This window comes from Gobio gobio (genome assembly GCF_949357685.1).
Source record: "Gobio gobio genome assembly, chromosome: 17".
Lineage (NCBI taxonomy): Eukaryota > Metazoa > Chordata > Actinopteri > Cypriniformes > Gobionidae > Gobio > Gobio gobio.
This window is the reverse complement of record NC_137110.1, coordinates 31,740,869-31,756,732: the sequence shown is the minus strand read 5'-3', so window position 1 is coordinate 31,756,732 and position 15,864 is coordinate 31,740,869. Positions and strand designations below refer to the sequence as shown.

The 15,864-nt window shown below is 39.1% G+C and overlaps 1 protein-coding gene across 1 annotated transcript in view; it reads right to left on the bottom strand.

Moving 5' to 3' along the window:
• The window catches only part of evpla (envoplakin a), a 31,423-nt gene that overhangs the window by 6,814 nt on the left and 8,745 nt on the right, over positions 1-15,864 (bottom strand). Inside the window, exons 5-13 of the mRNA XM_079841573.1 lie at positions 14,270-14,401; positions 13,630-13,671; positions 13,320-13,481; positions 12,085-12,192; positions 1,775-1,870; positions 1,560-1,670; positions 1,250-1,396; positions 969-1,123; positions 731-828 (exon numbers count right to left, since the gene is read on the bottom strand). Of these exons, the coding sequence (XP_079697699.1) occupies positions 731-828; positions 969-1,123; positions 1,250-1,396; positions 1,560-1,670; positions 1,775-1,870; positions 12,085-12,192; positions 13,320-13,481; positions 13,630-13,671; positions 14,270-14,401 (1,051 nt within the window). The remainder of the gene's footprint in view (positions 1-730; positions 829-968; positions 1,124-1,249; positions 1,397-1,559; positions 1,671-1,774; positions 1,871-12,084; positions 12,193-13,319; positions 13,482-13,629; positions 13,672-14,269; positions 14,402-15,864) is intronic.

Below are 15,864 nucleotides of genomic sequence, written 5' to 3'. Positions count from 1 at the left end.
CAACAACAAAATGGCACTGATTTATTATCTCAGAGGTAAGTGCTTCCTAGCTGTTTCATAAGCACAACATACATGATTACCCTTTCTAATGCTCTACTGTGTGTTTTCAAAATAACCAGAATGTATAGCTAGGTGATTTGATGCCAACAAGAAAAACACTTTTAATAGTTGATTGAACATTGTGATTTGCACTTAACTCATCAAACAAAATCCTGGGGTATAGGCTGAATTTCTTTTTAGGTGAGCACATTCAAATATGGCTTCTCAATTGTATTTCATATTTTACAAAATGTTCAACTATGATTGGGCTTTTTTCAAAAGCACAATTTAGTTTCATTGTTACCTACATAGTTTAATGATTCAGTGATTCCTTAAACCATAATTCCAACAAACGTTCGCAAACAGCATTGCAAAGTTGTGTGGTTGGAACTACAGCTCTCTACATGTGTTCTTAGTGTGACATACTGTAGTTCTTATGTATATGATGCTTTTGAGCAAAATAACATGGTGCAATCTTTATCTGTCATTCCATATCTATATGCACATTTCACGATTAAACGATGGACCCTTACATAATTTCCTGGTGTAAAGACCCTTGCACTAAACATGACACAAAAAGTTAAAAGAATCACTGACAAAAGGTCCTTTCACACCAAAAGTGAAAGAAATAAACATCTGGCTGACAAAAACACATCCATGCCCATACAGTACAGGGTGCAAAACAAATTACCTGGAGCCTGTAAAACAGAGGTCTTTGATGGATAACTGTTCACCGAAGTCCTCAAAGCTACCCGCCTTTTCTTTAGATCTTCCAACTCTTTCCCCAGCCTTCTCATACAAACACAAATGATTAGTTATTATTGGTCTCTGAAGGCTTTTCTCATTATTTTTGACATAAGATACACTAAGGGTTAACGACAAACATTTTACAATGTCTTTGGAGTATGAAAAGTAGTTTTTATTCTTACAGGTCAACTCTGTTGATGGCCTCAGGATCCGGTGGAGGAATCATGAAGCAAACTCCAGGAAATGTGTTGCTTTTCCCATCTTTGGACTGAACCTCCCAGTTGTCATTGTCTGTGTTGGACTTCAGATTAAACAGCTCTCCTCTGTTCAGTGATGCCTGAGAAGAATCCCATGATTAACAAATGAATAGAAGACTAAATTAATAGAAAAGTAGTAACCATAGCTTTTCATACTACATGTTGAGATTTTCAACACCTTCATATGTTTTTCTAGAGATTCTAACCTTGGGAGTTTTCCAGTCACATAGAGACTCAACCGTGGTAGTTTTGCTTGGGGTAGTGTGGCGAAGTTTTAGTGGTGTGATGGCAGTGCTTCGCTTTCTCAGGTCAGCCAAAAGCTGCTCGTTGCGCTGTAGAGGCCTTTCCTCTGCCTGCAGACACACAGAATACAAGATATTGACACATTCAAAGCTGTATTATTTTTTATATACACTGGCTAGAACTGGAAAGAAACTTGCATATGCACTTTATGAATAATAATTTTATTGGTATTGTATTTATAATTATTTAAAACATTTTAAAATGGGATTTGACCTCAAGCTGCATCTGAGTTTCAGTGTTGGTTTTGCCATTGAGTGATTTGGCATCAACAGTGGAGCCGAGCTTAGACAAAGACTCAGACAAGGTATCTGCATCCAGTTGGTACTGTTGAGAATAACACACACTTATTTAGGCTTTGTTAATGCACAAAATGTTTATAACAAAAATGCACAACGCAAATGATTGATCCATCCATCTGCCCTACTTACCCTTTTGTACTCCTCTATATTGTCCAAATGTGTTTCCTGACAGATGCAAAGATTCAGAAACTTCTGCCATTCATTCCTCACAGTGTCTCTTTGGGCCTGGACACACAAACAGCACATCACATTGCTTATGTTAATGTTGTGTCATACTGAATGCAATATTTAATTACTGAACACATCATATAGTTAATTAAATAAGTAAACTCTAATTTACCATACCACACATTGTCAGCAGTGTAAAAGACAAATGTAAAACTCAGCTCCTGGAGGGCCACTGTCCTCCAGAATTTAACTCCAACACACCTGCCTCGATGTTTCTTGCAAAGATGGTTTTATTATTCCGTGGCTCTACCATTGGAGAAAGCGTAACGGCTAACTTGGATCACATGTGCCAATCGCATTACAGTCTTGACGCCCTTGAATTTGTGCAACAATCATTGTTATGGAAAATTTTATCAACGAAGGATATTAATAATTATATTCATATATCAAAGAATATTATATACATAAGAGAATGTTTTGTTATGCAGGACTGCAAGTTAAAATCAAGACAATGGGACCAGCAAAGTGACCTTAGGGGTTACTGTCCACCTAAATGTGGGATGAAAGACATATGGGGTTATTTGAGTGCGTGTGGAAATTCACAGGAGGAGGGCTGTGTGTGACCTATATAACTATAAGAGCTGCACTTTTGTTATGACTTGGAGGCAATGCTCTGCAGACATTCAGATGGCTGTAGGACTGTTGACTCTTCTTTTGCAAAAGAATAAACAATTTTATAAAATTATTAAGATTTGTCTCTTATTCAGAGTTGATTAGAAAATTGCCACAACAATTGGTGTCATGAAGTGGGATTCCTTGGATGTGCCTTCCGGACCCCGGGAGTGAAACGGTGACTGATCATCCTGGACGTTAGAGTCACAGCCCTACCCCGACAGAATGAGGGAGAGGGGCCGACCACTCAGGGGTCCGGAAGGTGCGACCACTGGAATCTGAAAAAAAAAAAAACTAACCCGAGGTGGCAACGGGACGCTTCTGTTAAGAGACAAACTTAAAATTCGGGGAAGAATTTTGATCAATTGAATCTGGTTGAATTGAAATTTAAAATTGGGGGATAAACCATAGAGGAAGTCTAACTCTGTGGTCGAAATCAGCGTGAATTGATGTTTTTTACGAGGTAGAAAAAAAAATGAAATCACGTGGGGAAGCAGCGTGAATTGATGCTTTTTACGAGGTAGGAAAAAAGGCTGAAATCACGTGTGCTATTAATTATACCTGGGAGTCTAGGGACCGGGAGTCCAGAATAGGGCGCTGGATGCGTACGCCCGCGGTTGAGGAACGAGGGTAATTATAGGGCGCTATTGCGAGCGTCCGTCCGGCTGGCTTTGGGTAAATTGGCCAGATCTGAATGGAGACGTCCAACAGATTATTAGCACGCGCGAAAAGTCACAGAGACAGACTGCCAGTATGGAGAAGTCCCAAAAGCAAGCTAGCTGAATATGATACACCGGTATTTTGTCAAATGAGAAAATTATAAGGCCAAAAATACATGCAAGGTATAGAGTTCATTAAATGTCATGATTTGAGTATGCTGAGTGTGACCAGACTGAGACTGTGAAAGAGTTAGTTGAAGATTGGAAATAAATCAAAGGGCTGTTGTGGGAAATGTGTGTGAGAAATGCGAATGAACAGTGAAATGTTGGGTGAAAGAGGCATATAAAGGAAAATGTTGTCTCATCACGCAGAAGTTACAGCTGTTTAAAGATCACTGGTGAGTATTAATGTTGACTAAATTCTGGCTAACAATTTTGAGTGATATGATCAGTAATTTGATTAATCAGTATATATATTTTGAGATGAACGAGAGCAAACGCTGTAAGCAGCTCCGCTCTGAAGCCCTGACTTCAAAGAAATTTGCTGGACTGATGAAGGAAATGGGCAGAAATGTTTTTATTGTAATTGGAAAGTTGATCAGCAACTTGACTGGCTACAAACAAAGAGAGAACAAGAAAATTCTAATTTCTAGATGTTTGTGCTTATTCATTAATTTGTAAAATGGGTGAGGTGCCATTATACCCGAAGGGAAAATCCCAGAAGTGACTGAGATATACATTTGAGTAACTAAAAGTGATGTTGGTGAAAAAGCAGATAGCACCATAAATTGCAAGCCATTGTCTGTATTATTGGACCCCGAGTGAGCTCTGTTCTCAGACAGTATACAGACTTTTGGAGCACACTGGTTGCTAAACGTTACTCCATAAGCCAAAGATGAGAGTGTTTTAATTGTGGTCAGCAGGGCCATTTTGCACGTAACTGTGTCCGAACACCCATAAGGTGTAGAAAGTGTGGCAAATCAGACCACCAGACTAAATTCTGTAAACGAAACCCAGTAAAAAGAAACAGAGATTTACACTCTGTCTAAGAAAATGAGATGACCATAAGGTTAATAAAGTCTTTGGTGATTATTTTTGAAGGATTTTTAATATGAGGTTAAAATTAAGGATAAAGATGAAAAAATGTTGCAAAGATATATAAATCCTGATTAACAGAGTTTTAAATGAAAAATATATAATAAATACGTTCTTGCTCTTCTCACTTTTGCAAAACTCTGATAATGATGATTTGACTGAATATTGGGTTGTTGAAATAACTATAGGTGTTAAAATGTTGAAAACCCTAGAAGGTGATGTTTTGGTTTCAAAAGATAAGCTTGTGCTGAGCTATAATAAACAATTTGTTATCTGAATCTGGCCACCACGTGGCCTAACTTGAGTAACCAATCCTCAATCTGAGTGGAAATTTATAGTTTCTAAATTCATTGTGGGGGCAAAATACAAATATAAATTATAATCATTTGAAAAAGTGATTTCTGTCTAGGGATAGAGTTAAAAGGAAAATGTCTGATGTTTATTTGAAAACAATTTTAATTTCTAGCCAGATCTTATGCTGAGCTAGTGTGAAGAGTGAAAAGTTTATGAAAATGCAGTGTACCAGCCCTGAAGGCCTCAGAGTCTCTCTCTTTCAAACCAGCTCAAGGCTGATATCTGAGCCTGTGCCACAGATGATAGAAGATATTGATGAGTAAAAGCACAGGGCATCATGTGAACATAATAGACAGTTATTTGTTAAGATATATAAAAAAAAAAGGTGCCATCAAGAGGGCAATAAGACATGTTTTAAAAATATAGACTTTTAAATTAACTGACATTTTTTGACTAATGTATGATATGACCAGTAACTTCTGTCTGCTCTTAGCCTTCACCATGTACAGAACTGATGGCCTTGGTCACAGATGTAGCAGAACATTAAATTGAATGGACAGTTGTTTTGGCTAAATTCACTGAGCATAATCTAAGCACTGTTATGGGGCAGCTTTGAAGAAGTATGATGGATTTTAGTGATTAAGTTTTGTGATAATTAACCTGTCTCCATGTTTTTACTAATTTGAAAGCAGACCAGATGGCTCTGGTGACTCTTGAATGCACTTTCCGAAAGGCTCCAGAAAATATCTGATCCTGACGAGGGGTCAAAGATCTCAAGCGATGACCAGTGTGCATGAGGTGATTTCCCGACAACGGGTAAGATCCTCTTTTGGCCAGCGGAGGGCAACCTAAGACATGGGGGTCACAACCATTGGGGCACCTCCAAGAAGGGAGGTGTTTTTATGTGAGGTGTGTATGAGAGTGGAGCCAGATGTCTGTGAGGCCAGCAGCATCTCTGGGTGTTTGAGGGGAAGCTGTGTTTCGTAAGGGCCGAATGTCCAGACAAGACACAGCGCCTGCCCTAATAATGGCCCCTCTATACCGCTCACCAATAACCGCATAAATTGAGAGCCAGGAAACACCCTAAAGAAAAGAGCTATGATGAGATTGGCATTCAAGACCCAGCTGAGACCATGCTGATCATCATTAACCTTGTGGAGAACAGAACAAAATGTATTTGTATCAGTAAAACTGTATGATATTGAACTAATATCTCTATCATAGTCTTAATCCTGCAGGTCATTAGGATGGCAGAGGATAATTTGGAGACATGGTGATGGCTTTAAGATGAGGACGGCTTTTGAAGTTTAAAGAGAAGGTCTGGATAACAAAGGTATCTAAACTAAAGATAACTTGAAACAATTTCACAGTATAACTTATTGTTCTAAATTGAAAGTTAAACAGTTAAAAGGTCCTATGGCATGGATTTTTTATTTTATTTCATAATGTATTCTGACTTATATTGTTAGTAGGATTTTTACATCATAAAATGTCATAATTTAGAAATAAAAGGCATTTTTTCTATACTGATGTTTGCCCTTTGGCTGAATGCCCTGTTTCAAGGGGCGTGTCTGCTGTGAGACTTCAGTAAAAACGGCCACTGTTGTGATTGGCTGACATCTTTGCATTTGAAATGAGTATTAGATCTTGTAGCGGAGGGGGCGTGGTTTAACGAGGTCTACGAGGCACGAGCAGGCACGAGCCTGCCAGAGAGACGGATGGACCTGAGTTCACTTCTCATCAGTTCTCTCAGCACGTCTCAGTTCAGTGAACTGTTGTAGTTACTTGCATATACTTCAGGTTATCAGTTTATTTCTAATCGGAGGGACTGTCACTTATGTCAAAAAGTTAGTAACTTTAGTAAATGATGGATCAGCGCTGACTCGAGATGCGAACCGTTTAGAACGATTCAGTCCGATTTGGTGAACTGGTTCGACCAGTTCACTAAAAAGAACCGGTTCAAAAGAACGATTTGTTCGCGAACCGGACATCAATGGACCAGAGACGGAGCGATTGCTAACAAAGATATATATTTTAACTACTGAGTTGTGAGAGCGCTGTTAGCACGAATTTATTTTGTTTGTATCTGAGAGTTCTGAATAAACAGAACTGTCAAGTCCCAGTCACGCCGAGCCCGTCTTCCTCCTTATTCCAAATTTGTAACACATGTAATGTACCATTATAGCTGTGGAGATGACCGAGTTACGAGTAAGTGTTGATTATAGCATTATTTTTAGATATTTTCCTATCATATGAAAAGCGTCAGTGACGCGCATTGAGTACACAGCACAAACAAAGACAACAGCGCAGTAATCGAATGTAATCCAGTTTATTGTGGGGATAGCTGACTAGCCTAGCCCGGATACGCTCACGCTTACCCCACTTCTGCTTAATCTCACACCGTGTATGGTACCTCCGCTGTGGGTGAGATGCAGTACTGGGGGTCGGTGATGTTGAAGGCCGACCGGTACTGACCTGATACACTGCACTGGCAGCCCGAGCTTCGGCGTGAGTGAGGTTTATCTCTAAAGATGTGACTCTGCCGATGTTGAGCAGAAACTCACGACTGTATGCACATTTTAGAACAGATAGACGCGACGAGGACCTACAAAAACACTGACTCACAAGATAGAAAACACAAAAACACTGTTCTGTGTCGTGAGAGAGAGAAGTCGCAGCGTGTGCACGAATAATAAAGTTCTGTGTGAACTTGTTCAGCTCATTGTTCTTGAATAATTAGCTACACATCAGAAATCACTGATCACAGATCAGAAGGAACTGAAAAAAGACTTCCGTTTTCATTTGTACATCCAAACACTGAGAAACCGCCAGCATTCACGCCATGATCTCTCGAGGATAAACAAATATGGCGTTCACATGGGAGCGCCAAATGGAGGAAAGGGAGGTAACTGTTCCTGTTATGACGTAATAACAGGAAAATTCAAGCTCAGCTTGTCTGGGCTGTCATTTTCTCAAAGGCAGAGAAAGACACCCAGAACTCGGTTTACGCCGATCAAAATTTCTAGCCACTTGGGGACAATATTCAGGCTAGGGGAACTCATATTAAAGCTGCAGTCCGTAGTTTTTCCTCTTTGTTCGAACATCTCTGTTCGAAATCTGCAATTGCATTTATTCGCGGAATTATCAACTTTACGTGATTTGTGCCTCGGCATGGCACAGCACGAAGGAATCCAATGTTTTGAGGAGAATGTGCGCCTGTCAGTCACCGCGCCGGTGTGGATACTGTCATTCAGAATCTTTTTGAAAGTATGACCAACATAATAATTTTCACCGGAAAATGTCATCTGAACAAGTAAGTAGATAACATCCACTTTTGTTCTGACCAACTAAGGTGAAAAAAGCATTGCAGTAAATCGCGATGATTAAATCTCAAGTCAAACCGTGCAAATTATACTTACGCTTTCAAATTGTTAATGTTAACAACACCAGCATAGCGTGACTACATTTAATGTGTATTAGGGCTTCCTGTAGTTTAGTTTCCATTTCTGTGCAGTCTAATTTCTGTCTGTCATATACCAACAAATGAATGTGGAGTAGAGCTGAATTGCTCCCTCTCATGGCTAGCACAAAATAATTGATATTTACCATAATGCAAATAGCAAAACGAGAAAGGCACAACAAAGAAAACTCCGTAATTGTATGAATTAAGCGAGTGTGTCCGCAAGAGATGCCGAGTGTGCCCACGAGAGATGCCGAGTTTGTCCGCGAGAGAGACAGAGTGTGTCCGCGAGAGAGACCGAGTGTGTCTGCGAGAGAGACCGAGTGTGCCCGCGAGAGATGCCGACTGTGTCCGCGAGAGAGTCCAAGTGTGCCCACGAGAGATGCCGAGTCTCACGAGAGATCATGCTTTTGCTCCGCGCAGTCGGTGGAGAGCAGCTGCGCTCGACTGCAAAATCCGACACATCCGCCTTTCGCTCGCGAGAGTTTTTTGACATACGTCGGCATGACATCAGAGCAAGGCGGACCGCCCTCGGACACTTTTCTAACCGGAATGCATCTCGCGCTGATCACCGGTGATCGGTTCTGCGCAGATTTCGCTCATCTCAAACAAGCCTAGCGAACTCTCTCTCACACGTGCACGCACGCACGGACACACACACGCGCACACGCACACACACACACACAGAGACTGTTCATTGACATAGAGTTTATAATGGTTACCTATCGAAAGGAACTAATGAAAAACCTGTGGTTATTGTGCAGTATTGTTTGTCCCATGATTTTAGAGTTCCGACAGGGAAACAGTGGCGGGAATCTTCGGTTCCGCTAATGTGGGGACTGTACCATTTAGTAATTGAGGGTGGGTGTTTCAGGGACAACGCGGCCGAGTTGCTTCTGTTAGTATTCCTGTTCAATGCATGTTAAATGAGATCTGTGATAACATAAGAGAAGATGTATTTGTTTCAATGCTATGTCAACATGTTTCTCCTAGACTCTATATTTATGGGAAAATGTGTAAAGTGTTGTATGTGAGTTCGTCCCTCCCCATGGGGTAATGGTGCTGGCCGCCAGTATAAATGTGTGTGTTTGTTTAATGGGGTAAGTCCGTGTTGGTTGCTGCAGTGGAGAGTGTGGCTTGAGGGCTGCAGGTATTTTCTAGTTTTTGATTTTCTTTTCTTTTCTTTGTATTCTTTGAGGAACTTAATTTTTGAAAAAGATTGTATTTTGCATTCTTTTGTTTTGGATTCTAATTTGGATGTTTATATAATACTTTTTCTAGTTTTTCTTATTTTCTGGTAATGGTATATTTTTTGGGGTTGGGTTATTCCTACTTTTCATGTTTAAATAAATATTAATGTATACTTTAAACCTCTTGTAGTCACTGCCTCTGTTTAATTTGGCCACACCATTCCTTTTTGGTTGCCCATCGTGGGTAACCGTTACAGTGATGATGACTTAAAAGTACAAATTTAAAGGGATATGGAAGGCCATATAAATTTGTAAGTTCTTGGTAAAATTATAACAATTTTGGGTTTAAGTGGCAAGGTGAGGATTTGATGATAAGCATCACTGCCAAATGACATGAATTAAGAGGTTTAAGAGTTTGGGCCAATTGGGGCGTACGTCTAAAGAGTTTTAATGGACCGGGCATGGAGAAAAGGGCACTCTGAAAGAAAGCCCTGATTAATTGATTTTGAATGGTTTACTGATAACAGGAACTGAAAAGATTTTGATAAGAGAAAATTGGGTATTGAGTATGATGTCACAAGATAAAGATGAGTGAACGAGCTGATTTAATGTAATACGAATTGATAACTGTCATTTTGATGAAGTGTATTTAACATTAAAAAATTTAGCTTTATGTTCATTAATGGATAAATATGATGAGTGAGAATGGGTCTGTTGGAAATAGTAAGTTTAACAAAAACAGGGTGGTTTGTGAAGAATGGTGTTGAAACAACTGACTGGAGGAAGGTTGATAAGAATGTAAGCATGAAATCGAGGTAGAGAGCAAAGTGACCCCATTGACAAAGAGAATGCATGACAGACATTTGTGCTTTGAAACTATGCCCTGCCTGGGCAGAGGTGTCATCTGAACTGTGAGCAAAGTCCAAAATGTAAACTGAAGGATGTTTTATGTAGAGACTTAAAGTGCTTAGATGGATTATTATCTATCTTATTTTTATCGTTTAGTTTGAGTTGGACCACTTTTGTGTTTTGGACCCCAAAAAGTTCTGTTATGACTTTGATTAATTAAGAGAACCACTGATTGTTTGTTTCTTCATGTGTTTTCTAAAGTGTGTATTGGGTCTCTGAGGAGTGACTGTGGGTCTGGCCTAGGGATGTGTGATGTGTCACTAAACGCTTGATAGCAACAAGGTGTTGTGTGTTTGGATTTTGGAGGTATCACACACCCCTAACATCCCGGGAGTGCAGTAACAGTGAGTACTCACTTAGTCCGGCTTCCAGAGATGAAATATGGATTTGTTTTTCATTTTAAAGAATTTTACTATGTTTTGGGAAACCTTCTGGTTAAGACTGGAGTTCGGCGCTTGACGGATGAATGCAAGCTGATGGAGGGTAAGAGTGAAACGATTTAAAAGATTCGAGTTATGAGTTTGGGGTTGAGCACGATTTTGGGGCGCTGTGGAAACACAAGAAAATGTTAAAGTTTGATGGGCGCACAATTAGGAATGCTTTGTGTCTAATCTGCTTGACACCATTTTCTTGCCTGGCCAGGTTGCTATCTGTAAATGCGCAGCGTAACTAACAACGAGTTTATTTCAACAGGAAATCCTGAGAGCAGACACAGCTGCGGAGGCCATGGAAGCGCGACAGACGAGGAAACCAGAATGTCTTTTATTATCTGAAATAAACACAAATGTTTTGCCTTCCTTATAGACTATGCAATGTTTCAACTCAGGGCCATAGAAAAGCAGAGATGAGAATAGTGCGGCTGCAATGCGCATAATGGCGTCTGGACAAGTAGTGATGGAAAGCCTTGTTTACCCCGAAAATATTTTCGATGATTATGATAAATGGCTGCATGGACGATCACGCAGCCAAAGGGGGAATGATAATCAAATGAAAGTTTATGAGGGGGTTACAATATATGCTGAAAAATTTGCATCTTGATGCGTATTGATATACACGAAAACGAGAAAAGTCCTCGAGTAAATCTGAGCCCGTTTGAGACCGTTTTTTGGAAGACCACCATTCATGGGAATGGAAGGGGGTAAACAATAGCTTACATCAATAGAATTGTGAATTATTGCAAAGAGATGTCTTTTCTGTTGTCTAAGGTCTGTGTGCAGGTAAAATCTGCCCAGGGGAAACCAGCTGGGACTCCTTTACACAACATCAAACCAGGTGATTTCGTGCTGATACAGGACTACAGAAGGAAAAGTTGAAAGTCGAAAAGGGGGCTAGAACCACGGCTGTGAAAGTAGCTGAGAGAACGGCGTGGGTTCACACAAGCCACTGCAGAAAGGTTGTGATCGAGGAGGAGGAGCCGAGACGAGAGAAGCAGGAAGCACATGTTGGCCATGCTAGAAAATTGCCACAACAGCGGATACCATAGAAATGAATTAGAAGTGCAGTAATATGAATCCTACCTGTCGTCTGATTGTCCGTGACTTTTCTTATGAAACAGCATTTTTTTTTGTGTGTGTGTAAACTCTAAAAATAGATCAGTCCAAAACGAATGTTTAAGAGCAAACATGTTAAAGATTAGCCGATGAGCTGTTGATTCATTAAATGATTAGCCATTTTCCCACAAAAGCAGTTTATTCAGCGTAGTGAAGCCTCTCCACCATTGACATCCATTAAAAACATCCTCTGGTCTCCTTCTCTGCGTACCGCAGTGTTAGCAGGTGTTGCTCTTTTTTTTTTCTAGCACTTTCTAGCATGATCAGGTGTGTTGAATTATGTTTGGAGCTAAACTCTGCAAAACAGTGGCCCTCCAGGAGCAGGGTTTGACACCCCTGATATAAAACAACAAATCTAAGAATATCTAGACAATATTACTGCAGTTGCCAATGCCAAAAGTATCACATAATAAAGCTGGGTATCTTGTTTGTGTTTTCTGACCTGAATAGTGCTGGCAGCCGGATGTTTCAGCTCAATCAGTCGGTCTCCATCATCCTGCAATTTGTTGACCTCACTTTCATGCGACAGCAGACTGTTATTCTTGAAGTTCTACAACAGACAAGAGCTCACAGGTCTAATATACAGTTTTATTTAAGATGTGCTGTCACTTCTGCAATTAACCAACAGGAGGGCAAACACACAAGTTATTCAGTCTTGTTTATTCTCATCCTAATTTTAGACTTTTTTTTTTATTTATATTTTTTTATGGTGGTTATCAGACTTTTTTTGAAGCCCTTTCATAAGCCAAACTGTTTGTGGATCACCCATTGAATTTATACAGTGTCTATAAAAAGTCTACACACCCCTGTTAACAAATTCATTCAATAAAATGTAAACAAAAGAAAAAAAAACATTAATTTTTTAATTCACTGACATATATAAATTTATGGGGGGGGGGGACGCACTAAAGCAGGTTAAGGAATACATAAGGATTTGCCATTAATGTAAATTTATTAGAAAATTAGGTTAGCATCAATGTGACTATGTGCAAAGACCTATTTTTATGTTCTTATAGGGCTGAATAATAATACATTTAAAAAGGTTTTGTTACTTGTATGTTTTGATACCCTAACCTCAGTGAGGCGTCAAGTTGATTCACTTGACTTGGACAATTAACAATTTACATGATGATTACACTTTTTATATATAATTTTGTTTCCTCTGATTTCTATATTAAAATTATATAACAATTAAATATACGGTTATAAGTTGTAAATTATACAGGCATCCTGGAAACATTGTCACAGTATTTTTACAGTGAACTTCTGACAACCACAAATTTAACAGGATTTTTTTTACAGTGTGCAATTTTTGATTGTGGATTGTGTAGATGTCATGTATATATATATATATATATATTTTTTTTGTATAGTGTTTTACAGAAAGATTTTGTAATGTCCTCTATATCATATTTTAAAAAATGTTATGTAATGTGATTCATGTCAGAACTGATTGGTTTGCTTCATGTCTTAAAAAGTTTATTGAAGCCTTAAAAAAGTCTATTTTACCTTCTGTCATAATACAACTTTGTTTTGGAATATTTTTTTCTAGACCCCCTGACTATTGAAATACACTCCCAAATCCCCTGTTTGAGAAACATTGGCCAACACAGGAATATCTGTCCTTTAGTTCTTTCTATTGTACAAGTCATGCAACCAGTTCAAATCCTAGCTTACCTCATACTGTCTGCGAACGTCAGCGTGGTCATCCATATGATCACTCCAGTCCTGTTTAAGGATCTTGTTCTGCTCTTCCTTCATGTATACCACCTCTTTCTCACAGTCCTGCATGTAGTCGTATAGGCTGTTGAGATAGTGGCGTCTCCATTTTGAGTTATCCTGAAACATTGAAAATACTCAATGAGAATTTTTTCCATTCTCTCTCTGGCACCAACAGTATTTCTTACAATTTAAAGTGGCATGACGATTTCAAAAATCATCCATTTATTCAATATCAGTCATACTCATAATGTGAATGATTTCTTACCAGTAGGTTAGCATATTGCTTCTTAATGGCAGCATATTCCTCCTGGAACAACATGAGGGTTTTAAAGTTGTGATTAAAGGGTTAGTTCACACAAAAATGAAAATTCTCTCATCAATAGCCCTGTTGTTCCAAACCCATAAGACATTTTCATTTTTGAAACACATGAGATTTCTGTCCATCCATTGAAAGTCCACAAAACCAAAATGTTGATGCTTCATGCATTGATGAATGTTAGTATGTAAATAAAATACTGAATTAAATATGTTCATTATATGAAGAGATTGTGGCTTGTATTAAAGCACTCAATTTATAGGGATTACTTTTACATTGTCTTTACAAACTTTTTGAAGCATCAACTTTTTGTTTTTGTGAACCTTCAATGGAAGGACAGAAATCTCTCAGGTTTAATTTAAGAAAAAATCTACATTTATGTTTCCAGGATGAACAAGCGATGGCATTGGATCAATATGAGGGTGAGTACTTGATGACATAAATTTTATTTTTCAGGAATTTTCCTAAATTTGTATTGTTTTTTCTCCCCAAGCAAAGGCTGTGAGGAAAAAGCAAAGGTAATGACGAACACATGTATTGGTAACAAAAAATTGCCTAGTTGATGAAAAAGGTTTCTTTCTTAGCTCACCTGGGAGCTGGTTGATCCAGGTGATATCTGGTTGTTGTAAGACTCAATCTCCTTATGAAGAATGTTATGAGCTGCAATCTGCTTCTTCAGGTCAGCCAGAGTGGGGCCATACTCCTCTTTGCTTGCATCTTTCTGTAATATTCCGTATTCAGAAATACTAATTAATCAACATATTTTGGCTTTACTGTGCTGCTGGCAAAGATATAAATATCAAAATAAAATGTATATTTGCTTTAATGTCTATACTATCTGTAATTATTTTTCTTCAGCTATGAATCTCAAACTTATACCACATATTTATTAGATACAAATGAATGTAGTTTTGAAATCTACAGCTTACCGTCAAACTTTGGACATGAACATCAGTTTAACTTTTGCATGAATTTAATATGATAATCACACTTTTTAAAATTCCCCACTTCATGTGTCATTAATCAGATCGATCACTATCCAATTGGGAATAGACCAAGTGTAAATGCAGCACATTCAAGACCGACTGTAGCCTAATCACTCAAGCCACTTCAGGAATTGGTTTGAAGACACATTCTAAATGTGACATCCAAGTTAAATTTGGTCTGGATGTTCACAATGTAAACAAAAATGATCTCTACAGTATGGTTTGCCTCAATAATGATTTTCCACTCAATCTGAGCTAATCACAACAGTTAGGGGTAGGCCTTCTGGCGTAGCCATGAACCAGGGACCTTCTTGCTGCATGGCAACAGTGCTTACCCACATAATCACCTGGCACCTTTATAAAAGTGTGAAAGCATGTTACAACCACTTCTGGTAACCAGATACAACGGTCCTATTTAGTTGAGGAGTGTCTCTATTCAGTAAGTGGACAAGCAGATTCACAATATGGCGCAAATTAAATTGTATTTCATTTAAATCTTCATGAATAATATTTTTTCTCAATAGTGCTGATGAAACCATTTCTCTCATTATGATCTTTTATTTAGGGCTGATGATAAACAAAAGGCAGCATATAACATCGGTTCTCAGCTTTTGTGAAGTGAACTCCATTAAATTAGCATACAGCGCGATTACTGGCTAGCTTTGGTAGAGGAGGCGGGAGATTAAGGCTGGGTTGATGGGACCATCGAAGTCACAGGAGACTTGGAACTGGGTAGGACCAGCAGAGACACGGGAGACTTGGGGCTGGACGGAACCAGCCGCGTCCATTTTATTGACCATGCTCATTGGCAAGGAGAAAATCCATCTCCACACCTTCAAATTCCACTAAAATCCCCACTATCCCAGCAAGCACCTTCATCCACTTCAAGGTAAATGTTGGAAGGAATTATCATCCAACCCACTCCAGAAAAAGGTTTTCAGAGTGTAGCTTACAGGAGATTGCTGGAGAATCACTAGGTGGTTGCTGGTGTATCACAGGGAGATCCAAAAGGTAAGTAGAGAGGGTAAGTAGTCTGTTGTAGTAGTTGACAATAGAAAAAGACTAACTGTGAGGTGTGTGCTCTCATCCTGGTGCAGATTGGAGTGCTGATGGGAAACAGGTGTGAGTGATGGAGTAAGTGAGATGATAAATAGGGGGGATGCTGGGTAAATGTAATCTTTGACTACTAGACTGTTCA